General features: G+C 40.0%; 2 protein-coding genes across 3 annotated transcripts; both read left to right on the plus strand.

Moving 5' to 3' along the window:
- Nucleotides 1-4,746: 4,746 nt before the first annotated feature.
- Nucleotides 4,747-6,237, plus strand: LOC136502251 (uncharacterized). Of its 2 annotated transcripts, none has more exons than XM_066497711.1 (5): nucleotides 4,747-4,772; nucleotides 4,926-5,034; nucleotides 5,126-5,204; nucleotides 5,296-5,352; nucleotides 5,937-6,237. In XM_066497711.1, the coding sequence occupies exons 1-5, from the start codon at nucleotides 4,762-4,764 to the stop codon at nucleotides 5,942-5,944; spliced, it is 264 nt and encodes an 87-aa protein (XP_066353808.1). In that variant the 5' UTR covers nucleotides 4,747-4,761; the 3' UTR covers nucleotides 5,945-6,237. The 2 variants fall into 2 exon arrangements, with proteins under 2 accessions (XP_066353808.1, XP_066353809.1); XM_066497712.1 differs by having other exon boundaries at nucleotides 5,296-5,328.
- A 4,159-nt stretch (nucleotides 6,238-10,396) lies between these two features.
- On the plus strand, nucleotides 10,397-12,078 carry LOC136501924 (noroxomaritidine synthase 1-like). Its single transcript, XM_066497439.1, has one exon. The coding sequence runs from the start codon at nucleotides 10,411-10,413 to the stop codon at nucleotides 11,911-11,913; it is 1,503 nt and encodes a 500-aa protein (XP_066353536.1). The 5' UTR covers nucleotides 10,397-10,410; the 3' UTR covers nucleotides 11,914-12,078.
- The last annotated feature ends 3,309 nt before the right edge of the window (nucleotides 12,079-15,387 follow it).

The following is a 15,387-nucleotide window of genomic DNA, read 5'->3' on the forward strand; positions in this document are numbered from 1 at the left end:
TAGAAAAAAACACAGGAATAAGGTACGATGAAAAGTGAAAAACTATGGGATTTCAAAACACAGGAACAGAAAATTTAGACTGTTTGGAACACAGGAATTTATGACATAGGAATTGTAACATGTTAGGCAAATATGGGTACTAAATACTATATCTAAAGGTTTAAAAAACAATCAATGTCTAATAAAACAACACTACTAGAAATGTGTTCATCAATGACAATTCAGTCGTGATGCTTACAAATTTCATCACAGAACAAGCGCTTTCTATGACGAAATTTCCAGCTTCATCATAAGTAACAAGTGACGGAGCTTTGGCACGAAGAATAATGACGAAAACAAAAGAATCATCATAAAACAACAAAACTAAATCGTCATAGATCGTTTAGCTCGTGTACCACCTCGAGGACATGTCGCCGTGGTCCCACCAGCAGGTCCCACCTCGAGGACATGGCGATGTGGTCCCACCATTGGGTCCCAACCTCGAAGACGTGGCGATGCGGTCCCACTAGCGGGTCTCAGCCTGAGGACGTGGCGGTGAACAAGTGGGGCAGCATGGCCCACACGGTCCAGGTGGACCTGCATCCGCCTCCCTTTTTTTGCCAAAAAATAGCGCACGCAGGGAGATTCGAACCCGCGACCTGCTGCAAGACTTGTTGGTGCGTTACCACTGGAGCACTCACCGTTTTGTGATAAAGGCATGCATGTTTTTCTATTTGTAAACGTATAACATGATAATTAATGATTTTTTTCCTAAATATTTCTAAAATCATTCTCTATCAATTTATTTTGTTGGTTTTGTGAATATATACATATGAAAAATTTGAGCAATTTAAATTTTGAATTTCAAAAAAAAATGCAACTTCAGACAAGATTTTGGTTCCCCAAATGATTTCAGCTGAAAAAGTGATAAGTACCAAAGTTGAATAACTCATCAAGATCTACAACTTTTGTATTGGTCATTTCTTTATATGACAAAGTGGTAACGACATTGTTCACAAATGTGACATCTCTCATAAGGTTTTATAAATTATATGAGACATGTGTAAGATTAGTGAACAATGTGTACTAAGAATTTGTCAAATGAAGAAATGACCAAAATAAAAGTTGTAGATATTCATGAGTTGAACAACTTTGGTATTCATCGCTTTTTATATTGAAATCAATTTGGGTCTCAAATTTTGGTTCGAACTTGTCATTTTTCAAAATTTCAAATTTGAAAGGTTCAAATTTTGTCAAATGACAATATGACTAAAATAAAAGTTGTAGATATTAATGAGTTGAACAACTTTGGTATTCATCACTTTTTATGTTGAAATCATTTTGGGTCTCAAATTTTGGTTCGAACTTGTTGTTTTTCAAACATTCCAATTTGAAAGGTTCAAATTTTGTCAAATAACAAGATGACCAAAATAAACGTTGTAGATATTAATGAGTTGAACAACTTTGGTATTCATCACTTTTTATGTTGAAATCATTTTGGGTCTCAAATTTTGGTTCGAACTTGTCATTTTTTAAAATTTTAAATTTGAAAGGTTCAAATTTTGTCAAATGACAAGATGACCAAAATAAAAGTTGTAGATCTTAATGATTTGAACAACTTTTGTATTCATCACTTTTGCATATGAAATCATTTAGGGTTTGAAAATTTGGTTTGAACTTATCAAATTTCAAATTTCAAATTTTAAAATATGTAAAACATTGTCACATCCAAGTTTGATCAAATCTAAATGCTGAAGCATGATTTTAGAAATTTTTAGGAAAAAAAACCATCATATTTGGAGTTAGTATGAGGGAGAACAACTAGTTACAAAGTTTACCCACAGATTAAAAAGAGAAATCACACTGTTCTAGATGATCCTTACATGATCGTAGTGAACAGTGTTATTTCTTTTTTTAATCTGTGGGTCAACTTTATAACTAGTTTTTCTTCCTCGTACTAACTCCAAATCTGATGATTTTTTTTCCTAAAATTTTATAAAATCATTTTCTATCAATTTATTTTGTTGGTTTTGTCAATATATACATATGAAAAGTTTGAGCAATTTAAATTTTGAATTTTAAAAAAATGGAACTTCAGACAAGATTTTCATACCCCAAATGATTTCAGCTGAAAAAGTGATAAATACTAAAGTTGAATAACTCATCAAGATCTATAACTTTTGTATTGGTCATTTCTTCATATGACAAAGTGGTAACGACATTGTTCACAAATGTGACACATCTCTCATAAGGTTTTATAAATTATACGAGACATGTGTAAGATTAGTGAACAATGTGTACTAAGAATTTGTCAAATGAAGAAATGACTAAAATAAAAGTTGTAGATATTCATGAGTTGAACAACTTTGGTATTCATCGCTTTTTATATTGAAATCAATTTGGGTCTCAAATTTTGGTTCGAACTTGTCATTTTTCAAAATTTCAAATTTGAAAGGTTCAAATTTTGTCAAATGACAATATGACTAAAATAAAAGTTGTAGATATTAATGAGTTGAACAACTTTGGTATTCATCACTTTTTATGTTGAAATCATTTTGGGTCTCAAATTTTGGTTCGAACTTGTTGTTTTTCAAACATTCCAATTTGAAAGGTTCAAATTTTGTCAAATAACAAGATGACCAAAATAAAAGTTTTAGATATTAATGAGTTGAACAATTTTGGTATTCATCACTTTTTATGTTGAAATCATTTTGGGTCTCAAATTTTGGTTCGAACTTGTCATTTTTTAAAATTTTAAATTTGAAAGGTTCAAATTTTGTCAAATGACAAGATGACCAAAATAAAAGTTGTAGATCTTAATGATTTGAACAACTTTTGTATTCATCACTTTTGCATATGAAATCATTTAGGGTTTGAAAATTTGGTTTGAACTTATCAAATTTCAAATTTCAAATTTTAAAATATGTAAAACATTGTCACATCCAAGTTTGATCAAATCTAAATGCTGAAGCATGATTTTAGAAATTTTTAGGAAAAAAAACCATCACATTTGGAGTTAGTATGAGGGAGAACAACTAGTTACAAAGTTTACCCACAGATTAAAAAGAGAAATCACACTGTTCTAGATGATCCTTACATGATCGTAGTGAACAGTGTTATTTCTTTTTTTAATCTGTGGGTCAACTTTATAACTAGTTTTTCTTCCTCGTACTAACTCCAAATCTGATGATTTTTTTTCCTAAAATTTTATAAAATCATTTTCTATCAATTTATTTTGTTGGTTTTGTCAATATATACATATGAAAAGTTTGAGCAATTTAAATTTTGAATTTTAAAAAAATGGAACTTCAGACAAGATTTTCATACCCCAAATGATTTCAGCTGAAAAAGTGATAAATACTAAAGTTGAATAACTCATCAAGATCTATAACTTTTGTATTGGTCATTTCTTCATATGACAAAGTGGTAACGACATTGTTCACAAATGTGACACATCTCTCGTAAGGTTTTATAAACTATACGAGACATGTGTAAGATTAGTGAATAATGTGTGCTAAAAATTTGTCAAATGAAGAAATGACCAAAATAAAAGTTGTAGATATTCATGAGTTGAACAACTTTGGTATTCATCACTTTTTATGTTGAAATCAATTTGGGTCTCAAATTTTGATTCGAACTTGTCGTTTTTCAAAATTTCAAATTTGAAAGGTTCAAATTTTCTCAAATGACAAATTGACTAAAATAAAATTTGTAGATATTAATGAGTTGAACAACTTTGGTATTCATCACTGTTTATGTTGATATCAATTTGGGTCTCAAATTTTGGTTCGAACTTGTCATTTTTTAAAATTTCAAATTTGAAAGGTTCAAATTTTGTCAAATGACAAGATGACCAAAATAAAAGTTATAGATCTTGACGAGTTGAACAACTTTTGTATTCATCACTTTTACATCTGAAATCATTTAGGGTTTTAAAATTTGGTTTGAACTTGTCAAATTTCAAATTTTAAAATATGTAAAACATTGTCACATCCAAGTTTGATCAAGCTTAAATGCTGAAGCATGATTTTAGAATTTTTTAGGAAAAAAAACCATCACATCCAAGTTTTTTACGGATTTTTCATTTGAATTCATTTAATAACCGAAAATTAAAGATGAAAGTTCTCAAAAATTCAAAATAAAAACACCAGATATATTAATAGGCCTAAACCCTAAAATCGGCCCATTACTGTACTTGGCCCATAATTTGCTGGCCATTGATTCATGATCGAACGGCTACCATGCGCCAAGGAAGTATAAAATAGGGTCACCTCGAACCCTAACCCTCATCCTCTCTCATTTCTTCCCGTCACCAGCCGCCGCCGCCCCTTTTCTTCTCTCCCGCTCTTCTCCGGCTGCAGCGCACGGCCGGGGCACTCCTCTAGAAGCAGCGCGCAGGAGGCCGGCGCTGCTCGCCTCCCAACTTCCGCCGCCGCTCCCTCCACCGCGCAGGAGGCCGGCGCTGCTCGCCTGCCCCCGCTCGCGCAGAAGGCCGTCGCCGCTCGCACTACTGGTGCCCTAAGCCCCGATATCCCTCTTCGCCTCTCGTTCCTCCTCCCCCACCCAAAACCCGAGCTTCAGGGTTCCGCCGTCATGGTAAGCCCCCTTCCCTTCTCCGCGCCTCCTCGAATCTGAGACCTCTCCATGCCCCTAGCTAGCCCTCATATGTCTCAATCTTACCGCTCTTCCCATTTATTCACCAGAAGCGCCATGGCAAGCGCCTGGACCACGAGGAGCGCAAGCGCAAGCGTGAGGCGCGCGAGGTGCACAGGCGCTCGAAGGATGCCCGCAATGTACGGTTCTGATCTGATAAGTTTACGCCCTTTTGGTTTTGTTGTTCATGTGCCCCTGTTGTTGATGATTGCATGCCTTGTGCTGTTGTAGTTGGTTGGTGCTAAGGGCTGTTGTAGTTACGTGGGTCTCTGCTTGAATTGGCTTTTTTGCAGCCTAAAAATGCACGATGAATCAACTAAACGACAGAAGGTTGATGATGATGTCCAAGAGGGTGCTCTTCCTCCGTATCTACTGGATCGTGATCAGACACATCGTGCCAAGGTGAATTACTGTTCTTGGCTTCTCTCCAGCTGACTGTGATGCAGGAACATTTTGTGGCATTGATTGATCACTGGTGTCTGGTGACATGTAGGTTCTCAGCAACACAATCAAGCAAAAGAGGAAGGAAAAGGCTGGCAAATGGGATCTTATCCGGAGTCGTCGCTCATCAGGTTAGTAGCAAATTTCATTTCTTCCTGTCTCTTTTTTTTACGATTGTTTTTGCCATAGATTCATTATTATTTCCTTCCTGACTATCACTAGGTCTTCAAGAGAAATACTGCTGCCGGCTGCACTGTAATTTTTTTTATCAGAACTCCGGTAAACAGTACTCCGTATAGCACGTCACTTTGTCTAATCACTTATAAATAGTCAAACAACAATAATATTTATTACCACTGTGATTCAACCGTGTATCTTCTTAACTGGAATTGTTTCCATCTTAGTAGACAAACAACAATAATATGTGTGGCATTAAAAATTTATATCTCTTTGAACTTTTAAGCTGTACTAAATGTTTCTTATTCTGATTTGTTTTTTTACATAATTTGTAATCAATGATACCAGAACTTTGTTGAGTATGGCTCTGTTGCCGTTTTCATTAATTTTTATTGCAGTAGCTGTGACCTACGTAGATGTCCTAAAATTTTATTTAAAGAATTGTTCGTCTGTCATTTAAACATCATGTCACACCTTTTATAATATAGTGTTCAATCACACTTTCAGTCAGCATATCCTCTCTTAAGTCTTATATTTTGTTACATGGCAGCATCGATTTTATTCAAGATATATTATTCATTTTTGTTGATGTCATCTCAGAGCACCATCTATTTGCAGATATACCAAATATCTCTGAAGTAGGCCATATATTGTTTTCATTAATTTCTACTAAATTTATTGTACAGATTTGTAAGCGGTGGATATGACAGGATGTATTCAATTAGGTTTGTGAAGGCATCGTTTTTTATCACCTTTCCACAATCTCTGCATCAATATTCAGATTGATCGGTTGCAGCTTGAAAGCCAGAAGCACCCTCATAGCGAAAATGCATAATATACATTTCCTTGCCTTGACAAACTGAACTGTCTCCTCCCACACACCCCTGGCAACTAAGGTGCTTCTTCTATCTTCAAAGTACGGCTGTTGTACAAGGTGAAATCGATGAACTCAGGAAGAGAAGTGAAGGAGCTGAGGACACAAAAGGAGATGGAGGAGTACAAGAAGCTGACAGAGATAAACAACAAGGCAATGGAGGAGAACAATGCAGCTGCTTAAGCGTATCTTGGCCATCAACAATGCTTCTTCGACATGAGCGCTGCTCGTAGCTGCTGGTTCATTAAGCAAGGGGTCTGCTGGTGATTTTGTTTATGTAGTAACTTATGTTGCTGGTGGTTGGCAACTTTTTATTATTTCCTGTGATGTTAATGTGAACTGAGATGAAACTAGTAGTTCAAATATGATGTCTAGTGAGTTATGTGAACCAAGTTTAGAATTGTTCATTAAGTTGTTGGTCATTGGAATACTAGATCTGTTAATTTATGGAAGCTTTTGGTCATTCTAGTATTATTTGCATTCTGTAATGAAATCAGCATGTGCACTTGTGATGAATTATCTGACCTTTCTGTGACTGATTTGGTAATTGATTCTGTGACGAATTTCTATTTACTTTAGTGATGAAAATGAGAACCTATCACAGCAAGCCTTGTGGCCCAATAAAAAGTGGACACGTGGACCATCCACATCACTGGCCACGTCAGCTGCCACGTGGTCGGACACGTCACCTGCAATGTGGACAAGACACGTCATCTGCCAGCGTGGCAGACGTCGTCTGGCCGCCTAACAGACGGCAAGTCATGACAAAAAAGGGGCTATATCAATGACGAAAATAGATCGTCATAGAAAGAATACACTTATATGACGACGGCCATTTCGTCATAGAACAAATGCACATCTATGACGAAAATAGACGTTTCGTCACGGTAGGTAAAATATGATGTGCATTCAATGACGAATACCATATCGTCACAAGTTCATCATAAAATAATATATGTGACGATTTTGGAGTCTTCAGTGACGAAAGAAGAGCATCATTGATGTACACATCCCTAGTAGTGCAACCTTAAAACAACCCCATCGCCTGCTGTTCCCCTTGCCCACCTCCATTTTCTCTCTGGCACACACTGACACGCGCATGTGTCTTGGGCTTTCGCGAAAACTTCAAGTTGGAGTGAATGTTTTGCTTCCTGTGTTTTGTGGAGGAATGCTACCCTTTCCATAGGAACGGCAAGCTCTCTTCCTGTGATCCAAACGGCAGTGACGTCATCAAACCATAGGAATCTAGTTCCTTTGAAATTCCTTTGAGGATCCTCCATTCCAAACGGGGCCTTACTGGGTTGATTGTTTAGGTACAGCTGAAAGCTACAGCTTAGGTGTATATTGCATTCTATTTATATAGTACATCATAGCTAAGGTCAGTTGTTGTGGGCTATGGCAACAGACATATTACAACCCAAAACCAGTTTACATGTCTTGGTCAGACAACATTAAGGGACTATTTAATCCCCTTGTATTTCCTTAAGTCCCTAGAGCAACAGTGTTTCTATATATTTGGATATTGTTCTAATTTTCTGTAAGAGATAACTAAACTTCTATTACTACATTAGTTGAATACACACCATTTTTTTCATCTCTTCTCTTTGCAAGAGATCATCTCGTCGAGGGGATTGGATTTTCTACTGATATGAGGGCATGTGCCAATTGAATCATGTTAAGGCTATAAGGTTAGTTTCAGTCAGACTCTCACATACTTAATGGCCTAGTCTCTTTTGTTTTCATATGATTTAGTAGAGTTCTTGTTAATGGAGCAGTTGAAATCATATGAAAGCAGTCATACGAATTAGACTTGTGAATTATGTCTATTTAATGATGGATTGTATATATTCTTATGAATTAACTTTACTAACAAGTAAAGTTAATCAGTTAATTATATTTTTGCAGGTGTGCATGAGCTGTCTAGTGTGCATGAGCCTAGTTACTTCATATCGATTCTCAAGACGTATGCATATCGACAATCCTCATTAGTTTATATGTTTGTATACATACCTGTAATGTTCACTTAGGTAAAAATCCCCAGTACCAACACCTTGTGCTCTTGTGCTTGCGGTCAGATTTGAATTATATATATATATATATATATATATATATATATATATATATATATATATATATATATATATATATATATATATATATATAACTACTACCATGTAGCTGGCTACAAAATAACTTATTCTGTAGCCACTTTGAGTTACGATAATTACTATGTTAATTTACGATATTATAGTAACTCCTTACTAAGTGATTTACTATAACGTTATGGTAAATATCCCCATATGTTATAGTAACCCAACTATCGTAAATATGTATTAACATTATCGTAAATTAGTATATAAAATTATCGTAAATGGAGGTGGCTACAGAATAACTTATTTTGTAGCTGGCTACTGAATATACTCTCCCCTATAAATATCCCCATACGAATTTGAATTTGAATTTGATTTTTTTTGCAGAAAAATGTATGAACCGCCCCTACAAACAGGTATTATACACCAGCCGCCCCTACAAATCGATTTGTAGAGGCGGTCTGGAACCGCCCCAATAAATACATGATTTGTAGAGACGGTATGATAGGATCGGCTGGCCGAGCCGCCTCTATAAACCATCATAAGCCGCACCTATAAATACTTATTGTAGTAGCCGTTCTATTTGCCCTACTGTATATAGATTGTCGACATGAATATGGTCATACGGAGATAATGGAGTTGACGATGCATTGCTATTGCTATATGTGTATGGCTAGCCAACCACTAGCGCCAAACCTTACACATTTTTTTTGTAAACAAAATACATGAAAATATAGATGCCATAAATAAGTGCGTATATATCACGATCTAGCCCATGAAAGAATTAATAGCTAGGATGGATGCTTGCATGGGCTAGCGTATAGATTTATAATTTTTTTAATGTGTAGCGAAGAATGGTCGCGGCTTGTCAGTGAATTAGGCTTTTGGCCTCCGACCATGCATGTCGGTTGTCCGCAGATCATTTTTCTATTCAGAATCGGCGGTACAATTGAACATGTGGGGGGTTTGCAAATATATATCAACGTTTTTTCTCATGAATTAGGCTTGCATGTCAACGTTTTTTCTCGTGTTGTCTAGTCTGTTATTCAAGAGGCTTCAGGGTTCAGGCTTATCACAATGGCATAATGTGTCAAATATGCATGTTTGGGACATGGTCGGTTATTCAGGAGGCTTCGGGCTTATCGCAACAGTCATAATGTGTCAACTATATAGTTTGAAACTTGGCTATGAGATCTTAGTAAAGAAGTAAAAATGTTAAATTCGTATAATGTGCTGCTACTACTACTACTAGTGAAGCTAACGCTTTGGTTATGCAGGCCTGTTGGTCAGTATGCTTATGCAAGGATGATATGATTCTTTGAAAATAAACAGAATTATTCACCATTGCAAGTTATTTTCTCAGTTATACATTGGCTTTGTATATAGACCATCCTACAGAAGTCACATTGTATGATTTAGTTGCAGTGGCATCTCGATAAACTATTGGCGTGGGTAGCCAAAGTTTTTACCCAATGAATGGCAGTGGCAATCGTGTCTATAGATTGAGTGTTATTCGTGTCTGAATTTTTTTGAGTCTTTTTGTAAGACCGTGTGTAGCCTAGTTATACAAATGACGGGAGTGTTTCAAGATCTTTGTATCAACTCAACATAATGAGCTTGAAATTAATAATACTTCCTTTATGAAAAAAACAATACTGCTAATTAGTCTTTCCTGCAGCGTACAATAATTAACACATCAGAAATATAGTTTTCTCCTTCTGATTATAAATTTATAATTGGGGCTGGGTCAGTTTTTTGTTTCTAACTTTCAAATATTTAATAGTTCTATTTTGTAGAAACAACTTGAATTATTGGAAACATTGCTGAAGGTTGAACATTTTCATTGTGTTTACGGCTCCAATAGTTTTCCAAATTAACGTTCAAGTCAGAAACACGGTTATCTAAACTGATATTTTAGTTAGTTACTATATATACGGATTATACTGACCAATTAATGTAGAGGAAGACATCAGTAACCTTGTTAAAGGGTGGACAGATTGAACAGTGTGTTTTCAGTCGTTAATGTATGCATGTAATGTGACCAACCACCAGCACCATATCTGCTTTTCATTTATATTTTTTCAAATTAAAAAATTCTGTTGAAATGTGCCGGAAAAGCTTCCCTATAAAATGAATCCACCCTACCCTGTCGATATGCCCAACAAGCTAGCATAGACAGTCGTGCCATTACGAACAATGGCGTTTCCATTCTCGCTACAGCTACTCATCATCTCCACACTTGTCGTATCGTTGTATCTTAGGTTGTGGAGATCAAGGAATGGCTCGTTGCGCCCCATAGACTGGCCTGTAGTTGGCGTTCTGCCGGGCCTCATTTCATGGCTCCACAACCTACACGACGAACTCACAGTCGTCCTTGCCGCCTCCGGCTGCAACTTCAAGGCACAAGGGCCACTAGGAAGTGGCATGCGGTTCTTCATTACCGCTGACCCGGCAAATGTCCGGCATATCTTCACCTCCAACCATGCGAACTACCCCAAGGGCGAGGAGCTCGCCGAGATCTTCGACATCGTGAGCGGCAGCATCCTCACCGTCGACGGCGAGGCCTGCCTCCAGCAGCGGGGGATGTTCCAGAGGGTCCTGAGCAACCCACGGGTACTTGAGCTGATGTCCCGTTGCTGCCGGGACAAGGTGGTGGATGGCCTGCTCCCGTTCTTAACCCGCATGGAGAGTGCCAGGACCCCGTTCGACATGCAGGACCTGATGACGAGGCTCATATTCGACCTCACTGCCACTCCGATCTTCGGAGTGGACCCTGGTTGCCTATCTGCCGACATGCCATCGATGCATGTCGCGGCCGCCATGGACACGGTCATGGAGGTCGGCCTTTTGCGGCACACTGTGCCGGCCTCCTGCTGGAAGGTGATGAGACAGCTGAACCTTGGCCCGGAGAGGAAGCTGGCCGTGGCGCACACACTGCTGCATGGGTTCATCACGGAGATGATGGAGAAGACGAGAGCCAGGTGCTCCGATCGTGACGAGCTGGCCGCCGTGGACATTCTTTCTGGTGACCCGGCATACAGCAGCGACAAGGCCCTGCTGAGTAGGATACTCATCAACTACATGATCGCTGGCCGGGACACTGTTGGCACAACACTGCCGTGGGTTTTCTACAACCTCGCCAAGAATCCCCGCGTCGTCTCCGGTATCCGAGAGGAATTGGCTCACCTCGCATCTCTCAAGGCCTCTGCTGCCGCAGGCAAAATGGTGTTCTTTGAGTCGGAGGAGACTAAAGATCTAGTCTACCTTCAGGCAGCCTTGTTCGAGTCTCTGAGGCTGTACCCGCCAGGCCCGTTCGAGCGCAAGGTGGTGGTTGCCGATGATGTTCTTCCAAGCGGGCACCGGTTGTGCTCTGGCGAAACCATCCTGATCTCCATCTATTCCATGGGCAGGATGGAAGCCTTGTGGGGGAAGGATTGCCATGAGTACAGGCCCGAGAGGTGGCTCTCTGAAGATGGCGGTAAGCTGCGGTATGTGCCATCTCACAAATTCATGGCTTTTAACTCAGGGCCGAGGATGTGCCTTGGCAAGGACATAGCAATCACGCAGATGAAGACAATTGTTGCCACCGTCATATGGAACTTCGATTTGGAGCTGTTGGAAGGGCAGAGCATCCAGCCCAAGCTGTCGTGTATTCTACAAATAAAGAACGGGCTCAAGATGAAGGTTAAGAAGAGGTAGAAAGAACATGATCTACAATAAGCTAGTAGCTGTGTTATCGTGAGCAAAATAGGTTACGTGCAATACAACTACAAACTAAGGCATGCGCCTTCATGGGGTTTCAAACATATCAATATCTCCGAAGAGTACGGATTATCCTAAAGATATTAGGAGCGAAATGCAAACATGCAATAACAATAAATCTATCTTCTATACTATAAAGCACATGTTTTCCTCAATTTGCTTCCCATCATACCGTTTGTACCCACCTCAACGTTTTTGCTTATTGGTTTCTATGGGAATAATCCTTGTACACTACGTGGAAACGACTTCTAGAGACGGTCAAAAGTGGCTTCAGGGGGGAGGGAGTTTTTGAAAGCAATACTGTGCCATCGATTGTAAATATGTGGCCTTTGTAGAACCGGGCTTACAACAACCTTTTCAAATGATTTTCAGGTATAGTTGGCTTAATACACAACTGGATTCAGGTTCTTTGTCGAGTGCCTGAGGCACTCAGCAAAGGCCAAATTGCACTCGGCAAAGCCTTTGCCGAGTGCGGCACTCGGCAAAGAACACACGGCAAAAAATTGATCGGCAAAGCCCTCTTTACCGAGTGTCTTTTATCGGGCACTCGGCAAAGGCTTTGCCGAGTGCCCCGGTGACACTCGGCAAAGAAAAGCGACCGTCACGGCGCCGGTTTCGTTGACGGTCACTTTGCCGAGTGCCAACCCTGCAGGCACTCAGCAAAGAATTTTTATTTTTTTTAAAAAAAATTCTTTGCCGAGTGCCAACCCGGCAGGCACTCGGCAAAGATTTTTTATTTTTTTTTAAAAAAAATTCTTTGCCGAGTGCCGACCCTTCAGGCACTCGGCAAAGATTTTTTATTTTTTTTAAATTTCTTTGCCGAGTGCCAAGCCTTGAGGCACTCGGCAAAAATTTTTTTATTTTTTTTACAAAATTTCTTTGCCGAGTGCCCTCTGGCTGGCACTCGGCAAAGTTTGAAATTTTTTTTAAATTTCTTTGCCGAGTGCTCTCTTCCCCGCACTCGGCAAAGTTTAATTTTTTTTAAAAAAAATTCTTTGCCGAGTGGCATGGTCAGAGCACTCGGCAAAGATTTTTTTTATTTTTTTTTAAATTTCTTTGCCGAGTGCCCTCTGGTTGACACTCGGCAAATATTTTTTAATTTTTTTTTAAAATTTCTTTGCCGAGTGCTCTCTTCCCTGCACTCGGCAAAGTTTAAATTTTTTTTAAAAAAAATCTTTACCAAGTACCATGGTCTTTGCCGAGTGCCCGATTTTTTACACTCGGCAAAGAATTTTGCACTCGGCAAAGTCTCTGTTTCCAGTAGTGATACAATTGCCCCTGGAAATGCATTTCCAGGCATAGTTTGTTTAAGTAACACTACAGGAATCCTGTTAATCCATGATGAAAATTTTTCGTCACGGATCAGAAAAAAACATCACCAAGCAGCATCTGTGATGATTTTAGATCGTGATGTTTTGTTGAAAATCATCACAGATCGATTAACAGAATCGGTGATGATCTTAAATCATCACGGTAGAGCCCGAGGCCTAGTTAGCCCAGCGCAAGTCCATTTCCTGTGACGAAAAATAAACGACACAGATGAACCACCACGTCATTATGGATGCTTATGTGGATGATGACGTGGACACTATCTCAACCTATTTATTAACAAGCCAAAATTTAAGATGGGCCAATTTTTGGCCTAATTTTAGCCATTTTCGCAGCTCTATTTTAGCCATCTTGGCAGCCCAATTTCAGCAATTTTGAAGCCCAATTTCGTCATTAATTTTTAGCACACTTTTTAGCCCACTGCTATAGCACATACGCCCATATACACTATAAGGGACTGTGACGCCTAAAAGGGAGGTGAATTAGACAACTTTAAGCTCTAACTCTAAACTATGGCATCTTTCTCTACCTAGTCAAAATTTATACAAGAAAGTAATCTAAATGTGCAACTACGATTTTACGAGTGTGTTGCTATCTCTACCGCAAAACGAAGTTATACAACCTAGGTTCCACACCTATCAACTAGCCTATCACTAAGATAGAAAAGTAAAGTACAAATCAAGATTGCAATGTAAATGCGGAAGCTAAAGAGTAAGGTAGAGATATGCAAACTTCCGTCGACGACTCTGTTATTTTTACCGAGGTATCGAGAAGCGCGCAAGCTTCCCCCTAGTCCTCGTCCCTCCCCTCGCAAGAAATCCCTCGCAAGGGCCAAGCTCCCGATCGGGTAACTCCGTGGATAGCCCCGGGCCTTCCCCACGCGCAAGTGGGTCTCTGTTGTGCCTTCCGGCAAGGCTCTCTTGGACTGCTCCCCGCCGTCTTCACTATCAATCTTCCGGCCAAAACACCACGGGCCTTGTTCCCTCTGGTATACGGTGGCGGCCACACCACAAACGCGGTTGGTGTGATCTCACAAGACTATAAGCCCCTCCGATGTACAACAATGGTGCGCGCAAGCACCGAGTGGTAAGAGGTATGCAAACCTCACTAAACACTAGGCCTAAACCTAGAGCAAGCGCATAAGCGGTGGTCTAATCAACCTAAGCACTTCGCAAAAGCACATACGCTAATCACCTAATGAATCACTAAACACTATGCAAGTGGAGATCACTAAAATGATGTATCAACACCCTTGGCATGTTTCCTTAGCTCTCCACATCTCAAATGGCCGGTTGGGGGGTCTATTTATAAGCCCCACCGAGAAAGTAGCCATGGGGGGTGAAACCTAGCTTTCTGCTACTAACCGAACGTTGCTGTTGTCCTGACCGGACGTGTCCGGTCGTCTCGACCGTTAGAGAGCTCGCGTTGATCGGACTCTGGGCCAAGTCCGGTCTCACTCGATCAGACGCGTCCGGTCGCGCTGGTGCTGCTCTAGAACCTCTCTGGACTCAATCGGCCGCTGTACTTTGTGCATCCGGTCATCTAGTGCTGCTGCGTCCGGTCACGCTGAAAACATTACCATGACGAAGAACAGTGTCATCGGTGCGTCCGGTCACTGCTTCGCTCAGCGTCCGGTCATAGCTGCTGACACCTGCTATTGCTGAGCAACTGATCGAACGCGTCTGGTCCCTATAAGGGCCGCGTCCGGTCACCTCTGCTGAGCTCGTTTCTCCGTGATCTTGCGTCCGGCTTGGTTCTTATCTTCATGCTTGGACTATGCTTGATATCTTGGGTCTTCTCTTATGCTTCTAGGGTCTTGCTTATGGTGTTGATCGTGGGATCATCATGTCGCTTTCGTCCAATTCACGTCTTGCACCCTATTGAACTACAAAACAATTACTTGCAAATTCCCTAGAGGAGCCCAGCTCGGCCTGCTCCCTTCCCCGTGGCCCATTCCCTCACCTCTATCCTGCGGGCCCAATCCAGCTCTCTCTCGGCCCAGCTTTCTTCCTCCCGCAGTGGCCCAGCAGCTACCCTCACTCTCCCGTGGCCTGTGCTAGCAAGCCACCAGCCCACTTCATC

This window comes from Miscanthus floridulus, chromosome 13 (assembly GCF_019320115.1).
Source record: "Miscanthus floridulus cultivar M001 chromosome 13, ASM1932011v1, whole genome shotgun sequence".
Classification (NCBI taxonomy): domain Eukaryota; kingdom Viridiplantae; phylum Streptophyta; class Magnoliopsida; order Poales; family Poaceae; genus Miscanthus; species Miscanthus floridulus.

What these genes read in the sequence shown, in the direction of transcription:
- LOC136502251 (XM_066497711.1), top strand. An exon ending in ATCAGACACATCGTGCCAAG is followed by an intron (nt 5,035 to 5,125) that starts GTGAATTACTGT and finishes GGTGACATGTAG; the next exon opens with GTTCTCAGCAACACAATCAA. An exon ending in CCGGAGTCGTCGCTCATCAG is followed by an intron (nt 5,205 to 5,295) that starts GTTAGTAGCAAA and finishes GACTATCACTAG; the next exon opens with GTCTTCAAGAGAAATACTGC.
- LOC136501924 (XM_066497439.1), top strand. Translation starts at nt 10,411, where the DNA reads ATGGCGTTTCCATTCTCGCTACAGCTACTCATCATCTCCACACTTGTC.